Here is a 23,307-nt window from a genome sequence, read left to right on the forward strand (position 1 = left end):
TCAACTCACACCTCTGGAAGAATTTCTCCAACATCCCGGGTGAGGTTGGGAACATGGAATCCGAATGGGCCATGTTCAAAGCCTCAATTGTTGATGCGGCTGGTAGGAGCTGTGGCCTGAAGGCCGTCGGTGCCTGTCGTGGCGGCAACCCAAGAACCCGCTGGTGGACACCAGCGGTGAGGGAGGCCGTCAAGCTGAAGAAGGAGGCCTTTCGGTCTTGGCTGGCCGAGGGGTCTCTGGAATCAGCAGACAGGTACCGTTCGGCCAGAAGGGCTGCAGCTGCGGCAGTCGCGGAAGCAAAAACTCGGGTATGGGAGGAATTCGGGGAGGCCATGGAGGAGGACTTTCGGTCGGCCTCAAAGAGGTTCTGGAAAACCGTCGGGCGTCTCAGGAAGGGAAAGCAGGGCTTGGCCCAAGCTGTGTTCAGCAGGGGCGGAGACCTGCTGACCCGACCTGTGGATGTCGTCGGACAGTGGAAAGAACACTTTGAGGAACTCCTTAATCCAGCCAACACGTCCTCTGTAGAGGAGGCAGAGTCTGAAGACTCAGGGGAAGACTCACCAGTAACCCTGGCAGAGGTCGCCGAGGTAGTCAAAAAGCTACCCGGCGGCAAGGCGCCAGGGTTGGATGAGATTCGCCCTGAGATGCTGAAGGCTCTGGACACTGTTGGGCTGTCATGGTTGACACGCCTCTTCAGTGTCGCGTGGAGGTCTGGGACAGTGCCAGTGGAGTGGCAGACTGGGGTGGTGGTTCCCATTTTCAAAAAGGGGGACCGGAGGGTGTGTTCCAATTACCGTGGAATCACACTCCTCAGCCTCCCCGGAAAAGTCTACTCCAGGGTGCTGGAAAGGAGGCTCCGGCCGATTGTCGAACCTCGGATTCAGGAGGAACAATGCGGCTTCCGTCCTGGCCGTGGAACAACGGACCAGCTCTTTACCCTTGCGAGACTTCTGGAGGGGGGCATGGGAGTTTGCCCATCCAGTCTACATGTGTTTTGTGGACTTGGAGAAGGCCTACGACCGTGTCCCTCGGGGAGTCTTGTGGGGGGTACTGCGGGAATATGGGGCACCGGGCTCGTTGCTACGAGCTATCCGGTCCCTATATAACCAAAGTGAGAGCTGTGTCCGCATAGTCGGCACAACGTCAAACACGTTCCCAGTGGGTGTTGGCCTCCGCCAGGGTTGCCCCTTGTCTCCGATTCTGTTTGTGGTTTTTTTTCATGGACAGGATCTCAAGGCGCAGCCGGGGGGAGGAAGGGATTCGGTTTGGTGACCTAAGAATTGCATCTCTGCTTTTTGCAGATGATGTGGTTCTTTTGGCTTCATCAAGCCGGGACCTCCAGCACTCATTGGGGCGGTTTGCAGCCGAGTGCGAAGCGGTTGGGATGAGAGTTAGCACCTCCAAGTCTGAGGCCATGGTTCTCTGCCGGAAAACGGTGGACTGCCCCCTCTGGGTGGGGAGAGAGGTACTGCCTCAAGCGAGGGAGTTCAAGTATCTCGGGGTCTTGTTCACGAGTGAGGGTAGAACGGAGCGTGAGATGGACAGGCGGTTTGGTGCAGCGTCAGCAGTGATGCGGGCGTTGTACCGGACCGTCGTGGTGAAGAAGGAGCTGAGCCGGAAGGCAAAGCTCTCGATTTACCGGTCCATCTACGTTCCAACCCTCACCTATGGTCACGAACTTTGGGTAGTGACCGAAAGAGCAAGATCGCGGATACAAGCGGCTGAAATGAGCTTCCTCCGTAGGGTGGCTGGGCTCAGCCTTAGAGATAGGGTGAGGAGCTCAGACATCCGGAGGGAGCTCGGAGTAGAGTCGCTGCTCCTTCGCGTCGAAAGGAGTCAGCTGAGGTGGTTTGGGCATCTGGTAAGGATGCCTCCCGGGCGCCTCCCGTTAGAGGTGTTCCGGGCACGTCCAACTGGTAGGAGGCCCCGGGGAAGACCCAGAACACGGTGGAGGGATTATATCTCTCTCCTGGCCTGGGAACGCCTCGGGGTCCCCCAGGAAGAGCTGGACGTTGTGGCTGGGGAGAGGGACGTCTGGAATGCCCTGCTTAGCCTGCTGCCCCCGCGACCCGGCCCCGGATAAGCGGAAGAAAATGGATGGATGGATGGATGGATAAAATAAACTTCCACTTGAATTACATTCCCTGCTTAAATAAAGAGCATCTATAAAGTCAAAATTGACACAACTTCAAATCATAATAATAGTGTTACTGTTAATATTAATTGAAAATGAGAACTTGTGAAGTTATCGCTTCAGTGCTAATGTTTAGCCACAGGCTGGCGCAGTTATTACATGAAGAGTAGATCGGAGGAGGCTCAACGGCTATGTGTTCATGTTCCGGCTCAACAAAACCGTTAGCCCCGGTCGGAGTTAACTGGTTAACAGTAGCATATACTAGTGCATGATGATAAGTGTTTTTTTTCTTCTTTATCGTGCTTGATACTAAGTTAGCACGCTACTTTTATTTTGACGGGACTTTTATTAATTTACCGGTCTGTCCCCCGTCATATTATGGATGAGAAACGAAAAAAATGACGGCCTGCCACGATTAAAAAGGGAGCGAACTTCTTTGTCAGGAGAACTGTATTGGGCACGGGTACTATCGGGAGGATTTTGGCCCATACAAGCACTTGACAATAAGTTGATAATGTCCTCATTGTCAGTGTTGCTGCCACAAAGTTCCCAGCTGACTGACTCATGCTCACTTATTGCGGCAGCAAAATACAAGATGGCAGTGCCTTGATGACGTCAGTCAAATTTCATTCCATATATTCAAGAATTAATTCAATATATTCAAGGTTCATTCCATATATTCAAGAATCCATTCAATATATTCAAAGATTAATTTCCTGAACGGCATGCCATAATATATATATATATATATATATATATATATATATATATATATATATATATATATATATATATCGTTTTGAGCTGAAAAGGAGTGAAAGCTCTCAGGGAGAAATAAAAACTAAAAAAACTAACTGATTAAATGGAAAGACATAAACCTGACGGTGCTTTTCCTCACTTTAGTTGCCAGCTAGGCTAACTGACTGGCTAACCTTGGTATTTTAAGGCATAGAATTTATATAAATATAAAAATATATTTAAAAAATATAAGATGCTAAAAATATGTTATAGTAAATGAACTGTACATACAATATGTATAAAGCTAACTGTGAAAAGTGAAGTTACAAAACTTGTGGATAAAATGTACTGTAATGTGATCACTGTAGACTAAGAGAACGTTATTGTATACTGGACAGAAAGTGAACTTGTGTCGTTTATATACATCATACTTCATTGTGCAAGTGGTCCATTAATTAAAATACTGGATGTTGGGTTTTTAGGCGTTTATGAGAGGAGCCTTTATATTGTTTGTTTGGATAATTCAGCATATCATTACAGTATCTAACCTGCATTAACCAGCTCTCAGTTCATGACTCAATGTCAATTCTCGTGTTTTTCAAATGGTAACAATCTATCCTATTTAAGTCACTTTAAAGCACTTCTCAGGATTTGTTTACCTGTCCATGGTGTGACCTTTGCCTTATGATGCCATTTTGCACCTTGACTTAGTCATAAATCAGCTGAACTGTATCAGTCTGCCGAGCTTCCTGCATTTGAGTTTTATCCCCATTGCCTTGCTCCCATTACCCATCAGCCTCGACAGTGGATGACTGTAAGTTTATTCGAGTTCTCTATTTTTGTGATAGTTTATTTTAATTTGATTGTCTGCTGCATGTTCAGTGTCCATACTGTTAGTATGTATGACACGCTTACTTTTGTTTTTTGATAGCTGCTACCAAATGATACCAGGGTCACAAATTTCCAAAGCATTTTTATCTCCGCTATATGATGTATTGTTCCTTCTTTTACTGCACTTTGGTATGACTGGAGCTGGGTCATACTAAAAGATATCCAACATCAACTGCTGAAATATTTTGTTTTTCATGACAATAGGAAATAGTCATTGTGTTTTGATGTCAATTGAGCTTACTTTCCCGTCATTCTGACTGCTGCTGCCCAGACTACAGAGTTTATTCAGAGGAATTAGTTAAGTGAATTAATTATTAGCAAATTATATTGGTTGTCACCTTATCTTGTTTTATTTTATTTTATTATTTATATGACTAGTATGACTCTTATCTTACCAAAGGCTGAGCTGAGCCTTTTCTGATCACACACATTTTATTGTTCCCTTTGACCCTGTATTTAACTTTATATCAAGTTTCAACTGAACTTGAAACTTGATCTGAAAATATTTTACTTTTTCATTTTTTTCTTTTTCAATGCCTGGCACGATATGATTCTAATTCACTTTATTCAGTTTTAGTCAGTGCAAAGGTGTAAGTTACCACCTTTTGTTTCAGTAGTCTATGAGTAACGCGGCGTCAAATCTGTTTAAATCAAGGCCAACGTGAGAAAGTAGAGAATGGTGGACACAGAAGGAGCTGCATTTTCTCATTACATTTAAGCAATAATGTTGGATAACTGAGCTACTTTCATCTACAAACAAGCCTCATTTCATATATGTACAAAGTGCTTGTGTTACATCGTATTTTAGCTTTCTACTTACATCTTTATTGTTTTTATGGAATTTTAGCAATTTTTATAGGTTGTCACCTTATGTTTCGTTTTTCTTTTCCTCTACTGTTTTTATGACGAGTTCTCTTATCTTTATGACAGCTGGGCTGAGCCATTTCTGATCACACTTAATTGTACCTTTGACCCTGTAATAAACTTTATATGAGGAATAAACTGAAATGGAAACTTAATCTCAATTTTTTTTTCTTTTTCTTTTTTATATTTTTCAATGCCTGACACGATATGTTTCGGATTAACTCAGTTTTAGTCAGTGCTGAGGTGTAAGTTACCACCTTTTATTTTGGTAGTCTATGAGTAACGTGGCGTCAAAGGTATTTCAATCAAAACAAGGCCAAAATGAGAAAATGGAGAATGGTGGACACAGAAGGAGCTGCATTTTTTAATTACATTTAAGCAATAATGTTGGATAACTGTGTCACTTGCATGTACAAATAACCTTCATTTCATATTTGTACACAGTGCTTGTGTTACTTCGTATTTTAGCTTTTTACTTATGTCTTTATTGTTTAATAGAATTTAAGCACTTTATTGGTTGTCACCTTATGTTTCGTTTTTCTTTTATTGTTTATATGACTAGTTTGGTTATCTTTATGACAGCCTGGCTGAGCCATTTCTCTTATCAAACAAAATTTTATTGTACCCTTGACACTGTATTAAACTACATATGAAGAATCAACTGAACTTGAAACTTGATATTAAAGTAAATTCAGACAATATTTTCCAAATGCAAAATTTGAATATGCAGTACATTTTCTTAAAATTGTTTCCATGATAAGGGGTTGCCATTTGTCATTTTTTAAGCCTTTTGGCTGCCCAGCTTCAAGAAGCCAAGTCTTACATAAAATCAGTTGGTGTGAGTGCACATCCCAAAGGGAGGGGAATAGAGCCATGACCGCTTGAGACAAGTGAAGTGTACTGCTCATGAATACACTAAAATGATAGGCATTGTTTTTGGAAGTATGCCTTTCTCGAAAAATCTAAATATCAGATCGCATAAGTTGTAGAATTGCAACACTTAGAAATTGCAATACAATAGTCGAATAGTCACCCAAGTGTCGTAATAGTATTGTGTCCCAGCCCTGTTGACTATATCAGTAAGACTGCGTTTTTCCACCAGAATAATATTGCAAAAATTCTGACTATTATATTCCGGATAGAAGAAACTGGTTCATGCATTGTTGTTCTCCCATCCCAGCCAAAACAACAAAAACATAAACCTTCAGCTATTTTGGCATCTTTACATTGGCTCCCTGTCTCTTTTAGAATTATATTATAAGGTTAAAGACTGTCAATGTTTGAACACATCACACTAAGCTGGTCTCTTCTTCTCTTCTTCTTGTTCACATCATCAGGTCGTTGAACTCAACAGCATAAAATGTCTTTAAACGTACGGAGACGTAGAAGCATGGAGAGACCACTTACTATGACCCATGACACCTCTCCCAAGACACCTCGGTAAATTCTTTTTTAATCTTGCTATTTAGAAGATTGTATATTAAAATTATTTTGAAATGTGTCCTAATAACACATGGCTACACAAGGAAAAGCAAGATATTACTTTACTAAGGCCAAAAACAACAGTTGAGTAATTGAATTTGTGTTGACAAGTTACTACCTGGACAAAGGTTAATCTACAATGTTTTTTGTTAACAGAAAAGAACTCCAGGAGGCCTTGTGCTGCTACACTAAAGATACTCTCACCAACGTCGACAGAATGAGGGAATTCTGTGAGAGGAGCTCTAGGTGGATGCTTGGTAGGGAGATAGAGGTGCACATGATGAAGGACATCAAAGAAAGAGCTGACAATATCAACCTGAAATTCTCCCACGTCAAAACAGCAAAGGGCAAAAGTAAAGCCTTTAAGGAATTTATAAAGAGCAAGTTAGACCAGGACAGCAGGCGTGCAGAGCTGCAGGAGGAGCTGGCTGCTGTGGTGAAGGACACTCTGGGAGGCCTGGAGAAGCTCCACTGCTTCCTGGATGCAGTGGAGAATCTGGCGGTCACCTCACTTCATGTGTTCACGGAGGAGAACCAGGCGCTACATCTGCCAGAAGGGGTCAGCCCTGAACATGTCCAGGTGGTCATCACTGCTGCACGGACAGTCTGTCCTCTCCTCCTTGAGTTTAAACGAGATGCCAGTGTCTTCTTCCTCCCCAAGCTTCAGAATGTGGAAGTGCTGTCATATCAGCTGGACAAATACATTCGGACCACCCAGGAAATCTGTGACAAGCTAGAGAAAAGGTAAAGAGGCATGTAAAAATAATGAGCATGTTTTCAAAATAAACATCTATTATGATAAATAAATAAATACATTTCACAGCTCCTTCAGTGACTTTAGCCTGAAGATGAACACAGAAACTCTGGTGGACCTCAGTGTGGATTTGTCTGAAGATGACATACAAAGGATGCTTCATCAGATTAATCAGCTCCATGAAATCAGGTATTATACATGTTATTATATGTATGTAAGTTTTATTTTCAGACAAATATTATCTGTCAAATGTCAACACAGGTGATTGGCAAAAACAAAACAAGTCCCTATTTATATTGCGACTGTTTTTATTGTTTTTTTGTCTTCACAATAAATGTGTAGAGAATAGAGGAATCCAAGGTAGGCTTGTAATAAGTCTAATATTGAGTGTAATCATAAACAACACAAACACTATATTATTCAAACAACAATAACAAGTGCGAGTGGAAGACATATAAAACACTTTCCACATTCACCGTTGTTGTAAAGGGACATCTGTAAACTGTTAGGATCCATGTAACTGCAGAGTCAGTTATTACTCTAAATGTTTAGTGGTCTTGTGTTTTAAAACTTCCCCAGTGTCCAGAAAAGCTATTTTACAGTCTGTAATGTCATCCCAATATGAAGCCTATTGGCAAAATATAACAGTATTTATTCATTAAACTAAATTTTTTGTATTTTCTCTCCGTTAGGATGAACCAGAGCTTCCGGACAGTGTTCTTGTTTCAGGAGGAACCATGCAGTGGCTTCATCAATGAGTTCAGTAAGAGACGTCCCAGGATGCTGCAGTCTCTAACAGACCTGGAGGAGATTGCTGTTCAGCTGGACAGCATGAGTAAGGGGGCCAAGATCTCCAGTGTGGCCGGCAGCTCAGTCGGGGCAGTTGGAGGTGTGCTTTCCATTGTTGGTTTGGCATTAATTCCTGTAACAGCTGGAGCATCTCTAGTTCTGACGATGACCGGGGTGGGGCTGGGAATTACCAGTGGAGTCAACAGTCTCGTCACCACTGGCACAGAGATGGGAGTGAACCACAAGCAACAAAACAAAGCCAGTGAAACCTTCAAGAGCTTCATGGAGGATGTGAAGAGTCTCCAGGATTGTCTGCAGGAGGTGACCCAAAGAGCAACAAACGGGGTGGATGTGGTTGTGGGAGTCGGCAAGGTGCTCTGTAAAGCGGGTGTTATTGGAAAAAGCATTGACTCGATGTTTGATGCTGTCAAAGAAATCAAAGGGCCTCTTGCTCTCTCCAAGTCAGCCAGGGCTGGTTTCATCGGGCTCAACGCGCTCTTTGTTGGCATGGATATCTTCTTCATCTGTAAAGACAGCGTCAGTCTTGCCAAAGGCAGCGAGACTGAATTATCACAGTTGATCAGAGCCAGAGCTGCACTGTGGAGCTCAGAGATGGACTCATGGCAGAAGATCCACGACTTCCTGACCAAAGGTCTGGTGACATCAGAGAAAAACAAATTCTTCCTGGAGACGCCGTTTTATCCAGAGAGAAAGAAGAAAGAACACAGAGACACAGGAATGGAAATTTCTTTCGATGAAATAAAACAAATGAAAAGGAAAAAAAAAAGTGTGATACAGTAGTGATCAGTGTACAGAGATTACTGCACCAACTCTGACACTCAGATCACATACAGTATCATTTTAACGTCACTGTTCAGCATCAAACATCATTAAAATGCATCTTTAAAGAAGTCTTATTAGCTGTAATTCTCATGACATCAACCAATTTATTGCATCAACTCTTTTTTATTCTTTATTGTAAATTTGTGAAACTTTTGCTCAACCTGTTTCAAAACATAAAGCATTATAAGTGTGATTTTTTTAAATACATACTTTAATTGATAACAAATGTAAATAAAAAAAATAATTACTGCTCTAATGCAATAACAGATTTTATGCAAATTGCATCCTGTACAAACTGTTTAAACTGCATTATTCACATGTAACATTAAATCTGCATTTTTTTTGTTGCAATAACGAACAAATAAAAATTATTATTTTCTCATATTTATTGCAATGACGGATGAATGGCTATAATATTCTGATACAAGCAAGACAAGAAGGCGTCATGCATTTCATAATTTTCAACCCATGACTGCTTTACTTTTGTCTGTGGTTGCATTTTCACAAGTTCACCAGCAGATGTCCCCAGAGATTTATATACCCTTTGCAGTATTATATATTTTAAACTGAAATGATTTTGCAGTGATTATCAATGTGATGACTGACCCAAAAGCTGGAGTGAATAATATTGGCAAATTGGGACACTTTCTGATCATTGACTCGTTTCTGACTCCTTTTTAATTATGATCCAAATGTTTAAGCTCCTCATATGATATTATCATAAAGAGCTGAAGAGTTCTACTATATTATACAGAAAAAATGACAGAAACTTTAAACACAGGAGTGATGACAATACATTTGTCTAGATGTTATATCTTACCTTTGATGGTTAATACAACATTCAATAGTTCTTGAAGTGCAGGCCTAATTAATGAAATTCCCTCTTGCTGCTCTTACAGCACCGTGTAGCCCCAATTACAATCAAAACAATTTAATTCAAACTGTCAAACAAAAAGCTAAAACAGAGTGATCAGTAAATATGTGAAATGGATCTACATATGAAACAATAAACAATGATTTCCAGCAATGAAATATGAAATACACATTCATGTTTTTGCTGCAGACAAATATGAGCTTGTATCAAAGTTTGAGCACAAACAAACACGTTTGATGACATGTTGAAGCTTGTTGCAGATAAACCAAATGTGACATAACTGTGAAGGATAAAAGCCACCTTACATTATATTTTTATCACAGTGAATCACTACTCGTGTTTAACATTAGTGAGGTAGCAGAGACATGGTGCAGGGCTCCGATCTGGATATCAGATTAGACATCGCCACAATACAAAGTTTTTATTTCATTTTCACTTGAACCTGATGCATCAAGAAGTGTCATAAACAAACAGATGTAAGCTGAAAAATCCCTCCACACACAGTTGTAGGTTATACATAAAATTTAAACTGAATTGAATTTCACATAACCATCTGATCCATTGTTACCTTAATACTGTTAGATTAGTGCAGCTTTAAATATTTGATGTGGCTGTGGTTCATTTGTAAACTGGGAAAAAACAGCAAAACCAAACTCACATCCTGAACTGCACATGCAGGAGTTTTATCGTACGAGGTAACTCACCCAGTGCTATTTCATTATATTTGATTCTGAGTAATGATCTATAAACCAAATATGTTTATGAAAAGTCTTGAAACATTGAAACAAGAATCTTGACCTCTTTTCTGTTCTAGCTAACAGCTGAACCCTCAAGGAGATGTAGACAGCGTGCCTAGAGATGTCAGAGAAAAGGTAAAGAAAACTGTTGCTACTTCTGCCAAGACTACAGATTTTATTATCATCAGTTTAATATATGAGCAGCACCAAATAAGATTAAGTTATGATTACTGATTTGAAAGGTGTATTTGTGTCTACAAGACACAATGTTTCTTTGTTTTATTTGGGAGGCACAAAAATAGTAACTACGTGTGTATATGATTTACTGTATTTTTCATAAGTCATTTGGAACCTTATGCAGAATTTATAAGAATTCATAATTTAATTATAATATAACTTGATGGTCATAAATGGAAACATTATCTTGCTGTCTCATTACAAAGCAGATACTGGATAATGAACACAAAACAATAAATAAAAGTAGTGAGAGGTGTAACAGCCCCAAAAACTAAAAAGTGGTGTGATCTCTGAGTGTTTATTTAAAGTGGTTATACCTGTTATAAGTCTCTGTGCAAGCAGTTTTAAATCTAATGGAAAGTTTTAGGAATATTAATTCAGCTGCACTTTGTTTTTCACAGATCAGGGTTAGAGAAAAGATAAAGAGGCATGTCAAAGTAATATGCATGTTTTGCAAAATAAATATCTTTTATAAAAATTGGTGTTCTTCACAGCTCCATCAGTGACTTTAGCCTGAGATAAACCCAGAAACTCTGGTGGACCTCAGTGTGGATTTATCTGATTAATCAGCTCCATGAAATCAGGTATTATACAAAGCAAAAAAAAAAAAAAGATTTTACAGTGTGTAATATCATCCCAATGTGAAAGCTATTGGCTGAATATAACAGTATTTATTAGTGAAACCTTAATTTTGTCTTTCTTCTTTATTAGGATGGACCAGAGCTTCTGAACGGTGTTCTTGTTTCAGGAGCAACCATGCAGTGACTTCATCAGTGAGTTCAGTAAGAGACATCCCAGGATGCTGCAGTTTCTAACAGACCTGGAGGAGACTGCTGTTCAGCTGGACAGGATGAGAAAGGGGATTTCACTTGGACCTGATGCATCAAGAAGTGCCATAAACAAACATATTTAAGCTGATAAAATTCCTCCACGCACAGTTGTAGGTTATAGATAGCTTTTGAATGTTTAGTCGACCTTTTTGTAAGCAGAATGATTGTACAGTGAGACTTCACCTCCTGCTTTTACATTTTTTTACTTTCAATCATTCATTAGGTCAGTTTTTTACTACTACAATATATATTTTTGTGTAAATTAGATTCACTTTAAGTAAATGGAGGATGAAAATGACACTTGGTTTTTTATGTTTTTTGTAGGTTTGGTTATTCGAGCAGGTCTATGGTTTGATTATGTGTGTGGTTGGAAGGTATTTGATCAGATAAGTGGACACAATGTTGGATACCAGAGAGGTGGTGCACAGCCTGTATTCACACGCAATGGATTCACAAACAATGGATTCACAAACAATGGATTCACACGCAAAGATGGCATGTTATGCCTTTATGGACTGTAATGCAGAAAGTTCCAGTTTTATATTGATTTTTATTTAGCGTCCCTTCAAAATGCTGATAATATTTAATTAAATATATGTATAAATTACATGTTACAGTTTAAATTTTTAAACTCAGAGCTTAAAACCATCTCACATTTGTGATGCTTTCAATGCACATTTTGTTTCTGCTGGAAACCATTTTGAGATAGTATACCCTGGTCTTGCTGCTTCATGTGTCTCCAAACCACCACTGTTCAAACCACACTTCCCCGTTTACACTGCAACCTTTTACGTCTCATGCTGTTATCAAAGCACTACAGGGTTTAGACTGCAAGAAATCAACAGGTGAGGATAAAATAGATCCTTATTTTTCAAAGCTTGGTGCTCCTCATATAGCAGACCAAATTACATACCTGTTTAATCTGTCCATTTCTTCTGGCTTTATCCCTCAGGTATGGAAATCAGCACATGTTTTCCCACTACATAAGAGTGGTGATAAATCAAACCTCAACAATTATCGACCAATTTCAAAACTGCCCTGTCTCGCTAAAGTTCTTGAATTTCTCGTCAACAATCAGCTCAAAACATTCCTCTCACTAAATGATGTGCTGAATCCCCTACAATCTGGTTTCAGACCAAAACATAGTACAGTTACTGCTATTACATCTGTTACAAACAATATTATATCTGCCATGGATAAAGGAAATTATTGTGCCGCCCTCTTTGTAGATTTATCAAAAGCATTTGATACTGTTGACCATGATCTGCTACTACAAAAACTCAGTAACATCGGCTTTGACTCTAGTACATATAAATGGTTCCAAAACTATCTATCCCACAGACAGCAATTTGTGACCCTCGCATCCAACCACTCTGAATTTTTACCATTAACAAAGGGGGTCCCACAAGGTTCAATATTGGGTCCTGTCCTGTTTACCTTTTTCATTAACAACATTACATCCACTATAACAAACTGTAACGCCCATCTCTACGCCGATGACACAGTTCTGTATTGCATCTCAAACACTGCACAGTCAGCCATTGAAACTCTTCAGCAAGCCTTCAACAAACTACAACATTCTCTCCTGAATCTAAAATGAGTTCTCAATTCAGACAAAACCAAATACATGACATTGTCAAGAGCCAGACATATTGCTGAAGATGGTCTACATATCACCACTTTAACAGGTCACAGCATTGAAAGGGTTTCACAATACAAATATCTGGGCATCTGGTTAGATCAAAAACAAAAAAACAAAAAAATTGGATACTTATACAGAAACAAAACAAACTTCCCCCTGTTCTGTAGGAAACGGATCATTCAGGCTGTCTTTTTATCAGTTCTGGATTATGCTGATGTTATCTATAGACATGCCTCTGCCTCCACTCTCACCTCACTTGACTCTGTTTATCACTCTGCACTCCGATTCATCACTGGAGACAGTTACTCCACCCATCATTGACTCCTAAACAACAAGGTGGGATGGGCACCTTTATATGTGAGACGAGACATGCACTGGTTCCTCTTCATTTATAAAGTCTTGATAGGCAACATGCCACCATACCTCAGCACTTTATTAAACTGGTCACATAGTAACTATCCAACACGCTCTAGTGATGCTTAATGCTCAATGTTCCCCGGACTAATACTGAATTTGGAAAAACTGCTTTCAGTTTCTCTGCTGCATCTACCTGGAACATCTTACAACATTCACCCAAACTCAACACAATTATAACTATGGGCCAGTTTAAAACTATGATAATCAATAACTCTGCCTTTCACTGTAACTGTTTTTGCATGTGTTTTCTCTGTACTCTGTTTTGTGTTTTCTCTGTACTCTCGACATCATTGCAAATGAGGAGTTGCCCTCAATGATTCCTCGAGAAAATAAATAAAGGATACATGAAAAATGGAAATGAAAACAAGAACAACCATCCATGACAACACAGAAACAAACAAGTGAAAGCAAATACATTGTTTGACTCAAGTTATAAAATGTCTGGAAGGGAAATTCCAGAGGGTTGTGTCTTCTTTATGTAATGCATTTGTGCAAAACAAGTCTTGCAGTTTCTAATCCGCAGCTTTGTTCTGACACTGTGGATGTAAGCAGCAGTTTCGTGAAGTCTAGTTATGATATTGTTGATAAAAGACGGAGCTGGATGGTGGAGACATATTTACAGTGGTGTAACTGTACATGTACTCAAGTACTGTACTTAATTTTGAGTTACTTGTACTTTACTCGAGTATTTTCATTTTATGTAACTTTATACTTCTACTCCACTACATTTTGAGGCAAGTATTGTACTTATTACTCCACTACATTTAGCTGCCAGCTTTAGTTTATTTTCAGGATAAGATTTAACATGAAAAACAGGATAAATTTGAAGTCATAGTGCATTACCACACAGTCTGTCTTGATGTTTTTAATTAAGCCAAATAACAGTAAGTAGTTGATATGTACTAGTACATTAAGTGAAGTAAGGGATCTGAATACTTCTTTCACCACTGTATATGTAAATATGTCACTGCCACATCCTGAGTCGATGAGAGGTGGAGGTGGGTGTGGTTCATATGTAAATTAAGAAATAAAAGCAAAACAAAACTCACATGAATTCCACATATTGAAGTTTTGTCATACGAGGTAACTCTCCCAGTGCTTGTTGACTGTAATTGATTCTTCATAATTTTCTATTAACCAAATATGTTTGACTTTTGACTCTTTTTATCTCCACAGCTAATATCTGAAGCCTCAAGGAGCTGAAGGCAGCGTGCCAAGTGGAGACAGAGAGATGTCGGGGAAAAGGTAAAGAAAATAATATTTATGTTACTGCTGCCCAGACTACATGTTTTGTTTACTGCTTTGAAAGGTTTTGTTTTTATTACTATTTTGAGCTTTAAAAGCCTGAGTTGTGCTGTGTGAAATTTGGTCTTCTCTCTGTGTCTCTGTAGGTGCCTATCATTCGTAGTCTTGACATTGGTTTATATTAATAAAAATCAGGTTTATAACAATAGGAGGAGGAGGAGGCGGAGGAAGGAAAAGAATATATTAAAGGCGATGGTGCACCTGTTTTGTTTACTCTCCACCTATACAGCTGACCTTTTATGAGGGATGTTTTGATTAGAAACCAATGCATAATAAAGATTTGTTTTAAGTTATACGTGGCCACTCATAAAGTTGGAATAAAATATTTTTTTCCTCCTTCCATGAATTGATTGTGAAAATGTGATTTATTCTTGATAGTGTATATCTTCTCAAAATTTTATTAATCAGTATTTTCCTATGGTATTTTCCAAACATATCACAATGAAAATGCAACCATAATTGTGTCTGACGAACTAGATTATTCCAACTTTTTGAGCGACCGTGTTTTTATGTCTAGAAGACAAAATGTTTTTTGTTTTATTTGCGGGGCACAAAAATGTTGCACTAAAAATGATGTTGCAGTCTCATAACCAAACAGATACTGGATAATGAACACAGAACAGAAAATTAGTAGTAGTAGTGAGAGGTGTGCCAGCACCAAAAAATAAAAAGTGAAGTGATCTCTGAGTGTTGTCAGTAATGTGGTTAAACCTGTTTGTTAACCTCTCTGTGCAAGCAGTTTAAAACCTAATGGAAACTTTCACAGAGTTGACACATTAATCTGTAGGTGTAAGGATGCCATACATTACGTTACATGTCAACCTCACAGTTAAGTCAATTAGTTAAGTCACTTACAAGACAGAGACTAACCTACAGACAATGTTGTTGTGTTTTATAGAGAAAAGCTGCAGGAGGCCTTGTGTCGCTACACCGCAGATACTCTCACCTACATGGACACAGTGAGGGAATTCTGTGAGGGGAGCTCTAAGTGGATGCTTGGGAGGGAGACGGAGGTGCATATGATGATGGACATCAAAGACCGAGCTGACAAAATTAACCTGAAAATCAGCCATGTCAAAACGGCAGAGGGTAAAGGTAAAGCCTTTAAGGAATATATAAAGAGCAAGTTTACCCAGGACAGCAGGCGTGCAGAGCTGCAGGAGGAGCTGGCTGCTGTGGTGAAGGACACTCTGGGAGGCCTGGAGGAGCTCGACTGCTTCCTGGATGCAGTGGAGAATCTGGCGGTCACCTCACTTCATGTGTTCACGGAGAAGAACCAGCTGTTACATCTGCCAGAAGGGGTCAGCCCTGAACATGTCCAGGTGGTCATCACTGCTGCACGGACAGTCTGTCCTCTCCTCCTTGAGTTTAAACGAGATGCCAGTGTCTTCTTCCTCCCCAAGCTTCAGAATGTGGAAGTGCTGTCATATCAGCTGGACAAATACATAAAGACCACCCAGGAAATATGTGACATAAGAAAGAAAAGGTAAGAGGCATGTCAAAATAATATGCATGTTTTGCAAAATAAACATCTTTCATAAAAATTGATGTCTTTCACAGCTCCTTCAGTGACTTTTCACTGAAGATGAACACAGAAACTCTGGTGGACCTCAGTGTGGATTTGTCTGAAGATGACATACAAAGGATGTTAAAACTCATTAATCAGCTCGATAAAATCAGGTATTATACATGTATCGTTTTAGAGGAAAGAAAAGCAATTACACAGTCTGTAATATCATCCCAATGTGAAGGCTATTGGCTGAATATAAAAGTATTTATTAGTGAAACTTTAATTTTGTCGTCCCTTTTAATCAGGATGAACCAGAGCTTCCGGACGGTGTTCTTGTTTCAGGAGGAACCATGCAGTGGCTTCATCAATGAGTTCAGTGAGAAACATCCCAGGATGCTGCAGTTTCTAACAGACCTGGAGGAGACTGCTGTTCAACTGGACAGGATGAAAAAGGGGGCAAAGATCTCCAGTGTGGCCGGCAGCTCAGTCGGGGCAGTTGGAGGTGTGCTTTCCATTGTTGGTTTGGCATTAATTCCTGTAACAGCTGGAGCATCTCTAGTTCTGACGATGACTGGGGTGGGGCTGGGAATTACCAGTGGAGTCAACAGTCTCGTCACCACTGGCACAGAGATCGGAGTGAACCACAAGCAACAAAAGAAAGCCAATGAAACCTTCAAGAACTTCATGGAGGATGTGCAGAGTCTCCAGGATTGTCTGGAGGAGGTGACCCAAAGAGCAAGAAACAAGGTGGATGCGGTTGTGGGAGTCGGCAAGGTGCTCTGTAAAGCAGGTGCTATTGGTGCTGCTTCTGTTGCTAAGCTGTTAAAAAGTGAAGAGATGCTTGCAACTGCTGGTAAAGTGGCAGTGCAGGAAGGAAAAGCGTTACGTAGCGTACCCAGGGTGGCAGCAGATATCCCAGATATTGCACAGGCAGCAGTCAAAGGGCCTCTTGCTCTCTCCAAGTCAGCCATCGGGCTCAACGCGCTCTTCCTTGGCATGGATATCTTCTTCATCTGTAAAGACAGCGCTGGTCTTGCCAAAGGCAGCGAGACTGAATTATCACAGTTCTTCAGAGCCAGAGCTGCACTGTGGAGCTCAGAGATGGACTCATGGCAGAAGATCCACGACTCCCTGACCAAAGGTCTGGTGACATCAGAGAAAAACAAATTCTTCCTGGAGACGCCGTTTTATCCAGAGAGAAAGAAGAAGGAACACAGAGACACAGAAATGGATGAAATACAACAAATGAATGAGAAAATCTCATGTGTGATACAGTAGTGCTCAGTGAACAGAGATTACTGCACATTTAGAACAAACTCTGACACTCAGATCACATACAGTATCAGATTCATTTAAAGTCTCTGTTCAGCATCAAACATCATTAAAATGTATCTTTAAAGAAGTCTTATTAGCTGTAATTCTCATGACATAAACCAATTTATTGGGTCAACTCTTTCTTATTCTTTATTGTAAATGTATTAGCCTTTTGCTCAACCTTCAGAGTTGACCTGTTTCAAAATATAAAGCATCACAAGCCTGATTTAAATACATACATTAATTGATAATACATGTAAATGAAAAAAGAATTAATGCTTTAATGCAATATAAAATATTTATGCAAATTGCATTCTGTTTAAACTTCATTATTCACATGTAACATTAAATCTGCACTTTTTTGCACTAATAAAACTAACAAACTAACTTTTTCTGTTTATTGCAATGATGGATGAATGGCTATAATATTCTGATAAAAGCAAGACAAGAATGCATCATGCATATTATAATTTTCAACCAATGACTGTTTTATTTTTGTAGTATTATATATTTGAAACTGAAAATGATTTTGCACTGGAGTGAATAATATTGGCAAAGTGGGACACTTTCTGATCATTGACTCTTCTCCCTCCTTTTTAATTATGATCTGAATGTTTAAGCTCCTCATATGATACTATTATAAATAGAGTTCAGCTATATTATACAGAAATCGTAACCACAGGAGTGATCACAACACATTTTTCAAGATTTTATGTCTTACCTTTAATGGTTAATACAACATTCGATAGTTATTCAAGTGCGGGCCTAATCAATCAATTTCCCTTTTGCTGCTCTTACACCACTGTGTAGCCCCAATTACAATCAAAACAATTAAAGATCAAAACTCAAAAAACAAAACTAAAACATAAGCATCAGAAAATACATGAAATGGCTCTGCATATGGAACAAACAATAATTGCCAGCAATAAAATATAAAACACATATTCATGTTTTTGCTGCAGACAAATATGAGTTTGTATCAAAGTTTGAACACAAACAAACACATAATGAATGTTGAAGCTTGTTGTGCAGGTAAATCAAATGTGATATGATTGTGAAGGGAAAAAAAGCCATTTTACATTATATTTTCATCACAGTGAACCACTACTCGTGTTTAACATTGGTGAGGTAGCAGAGACATGGTGCAGGGCTCTGATCTGGATATCTGATGAGACGTCGCCACAATACAAAGTTTTATTTTTATTTTCACTTGAACCTGACGCCTCTAGGAGTGCACAAACAGATGTAAGCTGATAAAGTTCCTCTATGCACAGTTGATAAAGCAATTAGAGGATGAAAGTAACACTTGAGTTTTTAGCGTTTTTGTAGTTTTTGTTATTCAAGGAGGTATGTGGTTTGACTGTGTGTGGGTGGAAGGTATTTGATAAGATAAATGGACACAATGTTGCATAACAGAGACATGGTACACACCCTGTATTCACACGCAATGGATTCACACACAGCTGGAATATTAATCCAGTTTGCATCCTATTCTTCATAGAGTTTACACATTTATCTGTAGGTGTAAGGATGCCATACATTACATTACATTGTCAACCTCACAGTTAAGTCAATTCGTTAAGTCACTTACACATAGAGATTAACCTACAGACAAAGTTGTTTTGTGTGACAGAGAAAAGCAGCAGGAGGCAAAAGCCTTGTGCCGCTACACTGCAGATACTTTCACCAACATGGACACAGTGAAGGAATTCTGTGTGGGGTGCATTAAGTGGATGCTTGAGAGGGAGGCGGAGGAGCACGTAATGATGAACATCAAAGACAGAGCTGACAAAATCCAACTGAACATTAGCCATGTCAAAAAGGAAGAGAGCAAAGGTACCGCCTTCTGGAATATATAAAGAGCAAGTTTACCCAGGACAGCAGGGGTGCAGAGCTGCAGGAGGAGCTGGCTGCTGTGGTGAAGGACACTCTGGGAGGCCTGGAGGAGCTCCACTGCTTCCTGGATGCAGTGGAGAATCTGGCGGTCACCTCACTTCATGTGTTCACGGAGAAGAACCAGCTGTTACATCTGCCAGAAGGGGTCAGCCTTCACGAAGCTTCAGAATGTGGAAGTGCTGTCACATCAGACCTCTCAGGAAATCTGTGTTAGTTAGAGAAAAGGTTTTTAAAAAGAAACATTTATTATTTGGAAATAACTATAACTGTGTTTTTTTTCAAAGCTCCTTCAGTGACTTTAGCCTGCAGATGAACACAAAAACCCTGGTGGACCTCAGTGTTGATTTGTCTGAAGATGACATACAAAGGATGCTTAAATTCATTCATCAGCTTCATGAAATCAGGTATTACACATGTATAGTTTGAGAGCCAAGAAAAGCGGTTTTACAGTCTGTAATATCTTCCCAATGTGAACTGCACAGACTACAGATATTATCAGCCTATATGTATATATATGTATATATATATATATATACATATATATATATATATATATCTGTTTTGTTTTTATTATTTTAACCGTAAAACCCTGAGTTGTGGAATCTTCCACCGCAGTGAGGGCAGCCAGAGGTGGACAGACTGGAATTTCTGGCCTCGAACAGAAAGCATTTTTGGCAAAACCATAATACCTATCATTGATCCGACTTCACTTTGAGCGTCCTGAGTTCTTCCTGAACAGCTACATACGTTTATTGTGAAGAAAAATTAAGATATAGCTTTGTAAGAGCGATCTGAAAAACTGTTAAATATGCTTTTCTACAGGAATCTTCCTGCGTTTTTAATATGGGAGTCAATGAGGCTGTTGGTGCGTTTTCGTGGCGCATTGCGTCCTACGCCCAAACTATAACTCTGACAGCTTAACCAGAGGATTGTGAGTGAGAAGACAAATTTTCCTATGTTTCTATGTATAAATTATTTCTGTAGAGTGGAATTTGCGGCCTGGAGCGCAGTTTTCAAATGTATTTTTTGACAGTTTTTTCTCTCCCTCTACACCATGATGTCACACACTCTGACACGAACATTTTATGCATTTCTCCAAAAAATTATCATGGTCATTGAACAGGGATTGATAAAAAAAACTATATGACCTATCAAAACGTGGATTAATTCACCAACACACAAGACTTGTGTCTACTGTATAAAGTTTAAATGGAGTCTCTAGGTGAAATTTTGCCGGAGAAGTCGATGTTTGAAAATCTCCAATTATTATTCTTTTTCGCTCATTTTTTTCTGGCCGTCCCATTCACTTCAATGCAAAATTTTGTGCAGTTTTTCATGCAGTTTTTGCAACTTATATCGCGAAAAATTCGTATTCCACAGAGAAAAGTACACCGATCCCGATCAAAACTCACGTTTTGATCTATAATTTGTCCTGCAACTCGAAGGGTTATTTTTGCTGCTGACAATATGAGCTTGTATCAAAGTTTGAGCTCAAACAACCACAGAATGAACGTTGAAGCTTGTTGTGCAGGTAAACCAAATGCGATATGATTGTGAAGGATAAATACCATTTTACATTATATTGTCATCACAGTGAAGCACTGCTCATGTGTTTAACAGTGGTGAGGTAGCAGAGACATGGTGCAGTGGCTGAAAGGTATTTGCTCAGATAAACGGGAAAAATGTTGCATCATAGATATGTGTCAACATAGACACTCCTGTATTCACATGATATTGAAATTTTGGCATATTATGCCTCCATGGAACTGAAATCCCGTAGATAGTTTCAGTTCTCTGCAGATTTTGAGTCAGCAGAAATTTGAAAATTCTGATGAAGTAAATGGAATATTTAAGTGTATATAAATTATATGTTACAGTTTAAAATCTGGGCTCAAAACAAGAACAACCATCCATGACAACACAGAACAAGTGAAAACAAATACATTGTTTCACTCAAAATAATAATAATAATAATAATAATTTATTTACCCTTTTCAGGGTACACAAAGACGCTTTACAGTTAAAACAGTTAAAATGCATTCAAAGAGAAAACAGACAATTAAAATCAACAACAAGCAGTTCTGAAGAGGTGAGTTTTGAGGATTTTTTTTGAATGTGGATGGATCTGAGCAGTCTCTGATATTTTTGGGGAGAGAGTTCCAGAGGGAGGGGGCGGCGATAGAAAAGGCTCTGTCACCCCAGGTTAGGTGCTTGGTCCGAGTGGGAGGCTGGGGGAAGGGGTGTGGTGATGGAGGAGGTCAGTGAGGTAGGAGGGGGCCTGGTGGTGGAGGGCTTTGTGGGTGAGGAGGAGGATTTTGAAGTGGATGCGTTCTTGAACCGGTAACCAGTGGAGTTTCTGGAGGACAGGGGTTATGTGGTCACGGGAGGGGGTGCGGGTGAGGAGGCAAGCGGCAGAGTTCTGGATGTACTGGAGTTTTTTGAGTGATTTGGAGGGAATGCCATACAGTATGCTATTACAGTAGTCCAGTCTGGAAGTGACAAAGGCATGGATGAGAGTTTCTGCGGCGGGGAAGGAGAGTGATGGACGGAGACGGGCAATGTTCTTCAGATGGAAAAAGGCAGTTCTGGTGATTTAGGTGATGTGGTGCTCAAAAGAGAGGTTGCTGTCGAAGATGACTCCAAGGTTGTGGATGTGGGGGGACAGGGACAGAGTGGCGATGGTGAAACTGAAGTTGTCTGTGGTTTTCATGAGGGATTTTGGACCAATGATTATGACGTCTGATTTGTTACAGTTGAGTTTCAAAAAGTTTGTTTGCATCCAGGTTTTGATATCAGTAAGGCAGTTGGTGAGAGTGGAGTGAGTGGCAGTAGTGATGGTTTTGGTGGAGATGTAGAGCTGGACGTCATCAGTGTAGCAGTGAAAACGGAGACCGTGGTGACGTATGAGATTGCCAAGGGGGAACAAGTAGAGGATGAAGAGGAGAGGGCCAAGCACTGAACCCTGGGGGACGCCTTGGGACAGAGGAGCGGTGGAGGAAGAGCAGTTGTTGATATTGATGAACTGTTGTCTGTTTGTGAGATAGGATGTTAGCCAGGAGAGGGCAGAACCAGTGATTTGGAGGCTGGATTCCAGGCGGGAGAGAAGGATTTTGTGGTTGATGGTGTTGAAGGCTGCAGTGAGGTCGAGGAGGACGAGGATGTTAAGATGGCCGGAGTCAGAGGAGAGGAGGAGGTCGTTTGTGACTTTTAGAAGGGCAGTTTCTGTGCTGTGTGTTGACCGGAAACCAGATTGAAATGGTTCAAACAGATCGTGAGTGTTGAGGTGGGCTTTGAGTCTGGTGGCGACGACTCATTCAAGTATTTTTGACAGGAAGGGAAGGTTGGAGATGGGTCTGAAGTTTGCCATTATGTCCGGGTCTAGTCCAGGTTTCTTCAAGATGGGGGTGACAGCAGCCAGTTTGAGTGAAGGCGGGATGTAACCAGAGCTGAGGGAGGAGTTGATGATAGTAGTGATGAGTGGGGAAATGGCAGGGAGACAATTCTTTATGAGGTGGGATGGGATGGGATCCAGAATACAGGTGGAGGTTTTCATCCCAACCATGAAGTTGGCTAGCTCCATGGTGGACACGGGGAAAAACTGAGACAGAGGCTGAGTAGTTGGGGGGGGGGGGGGGGGGGGGGGGCTGAGGGGTGATGGTTGAGCAGTTGGGGAGGGCAGGAGGGTAGGGGAGGTGGTCAGGTTGGTGTAGATGGTGACAATTTTTGTTTGAAAAAATGACAGGAAGGAGTTGCACTTGTCCTCTGTAAATGAGCCTGATGTGTTGTCACTGGGTTTGAGAAGTTTGTTGATGGTTGAGAAGAGAGCCTTTGGGTTGGAGGAGCCAGAATGTATGAGTTCGGAGTAGTAAGTGGAACAGGCAGTAGAGAGGGCGTCTTTGTATTCTGTGAGGTAGTCTGTATAGGCTTGGAGGTGGACTGTGAGACCGGTTTTATTTGAAAGTCTTTCCAGCGGACGTTTGTGGGCTTTCATTTTGTGGAGTTCAGGAGTGTACCAGGGGGCTGAGTGAGTGAAAGAGACAGATTTGGTTT

At 40.3% G+C, this 23,307-nt stretch overlaps 2 protein-coding genes across 2 annotated transcripts; both read left to right on the forward strand.

Annotated features, from left to right (window-relative positions):
- The first annotated feature begins 5,384 nt into the window (after positions 1-5,384).
- On the forward strand, positions 5,385-8,453 carry LOC131982683 (uncharacterized). Its single transcript, XM_059347234.1, has 4 exons — positions 5,385-6,067; positions 6,266-6,853; positions 6,933-7,052; positions 7,556-8,453. Exons 1-4 carry the CDS (start codon positions 5,988-5,990, stop codon positions 8,451-8,453), a joined length of 1,686 nt encoding a protein of 561 aa, XP_059203217.1. The 5' UTR covers positions 5,385-5,987.
- Positions 8,454-15,351: 6,898 nt separating this feature from the next.
- On the forward strand, positions 15,352-19,471 carry LOC131983378 (uncharacterized). The gene is made up of 6 exons (XM_059348100.1): positions 15,352-15,365; positions 15,436-16,023; positions 16,098-16,217; positions 16,353-17,321; positions 18,995-19,121; positions 19,223-19,471. The coding sequence occupies exons 1-6, from the start codon at positions 15,352-15,354 to the stop codon at positions 19,469-19,471; spliced, it is 2,067 nt and encodes a 688-aa protein (XP_059204083.1).
- The last annotated feature ends 3,836 nt before the right edge of the window (positions 19,472-23,307 follow it).

This window comes from Centropristis striata, chromosome 13, assembly GCF_030273125.1.
Source record: "Centropristis striata isolate RG_2023a ecotype Rhode Island chromosome 13, C.striata_1.0, whole genome shotgun sequence".
NCBI lineage: Eukaryota > Metazoa > Chordata > Actinopteri > Perciformes > Serranidae > Centropristis > Centropristis striata.

Coding starts and splice junctions, on each gene's coding strand:
- LOC131982683 (XM_059347234.1), top strand. CDS start 5,988: ATGTCTTTAAACGTACGGAGACGTAGAAGCATGGAGAGACCACTTACT. Junction 6,068..6,265: donor ACCTCTCCCAAGACACCTCG/GTAAATTCTTTT, acceptor TTTTGTTAACAG/AAAAGAACTCCAGGAGGCCT. Junction 7,053..7,555: donor AATCAGCTCCATGAAATCAG/GTATTATACATG, acceptor TCTCTCCGTTAG/GATGAACCAGAGCTTCCGGA.
- LOC131983378 (XM_059348100.1), top strand. Junction 17,322..18,994: donor AAAATCTCATGTGTGATACA/GTAGTGCTCAGT, acceptor TTTGTGTGACAG/AGAAAAGCAGCAGGAGGCAA. Junction 19,122..19,222: donor AGAGGGAGGCGGAGGAGCAC/GTAATGATGAAC, acceptor GAATATATAAAG/AGCAAGTTTACCCAGGACAG.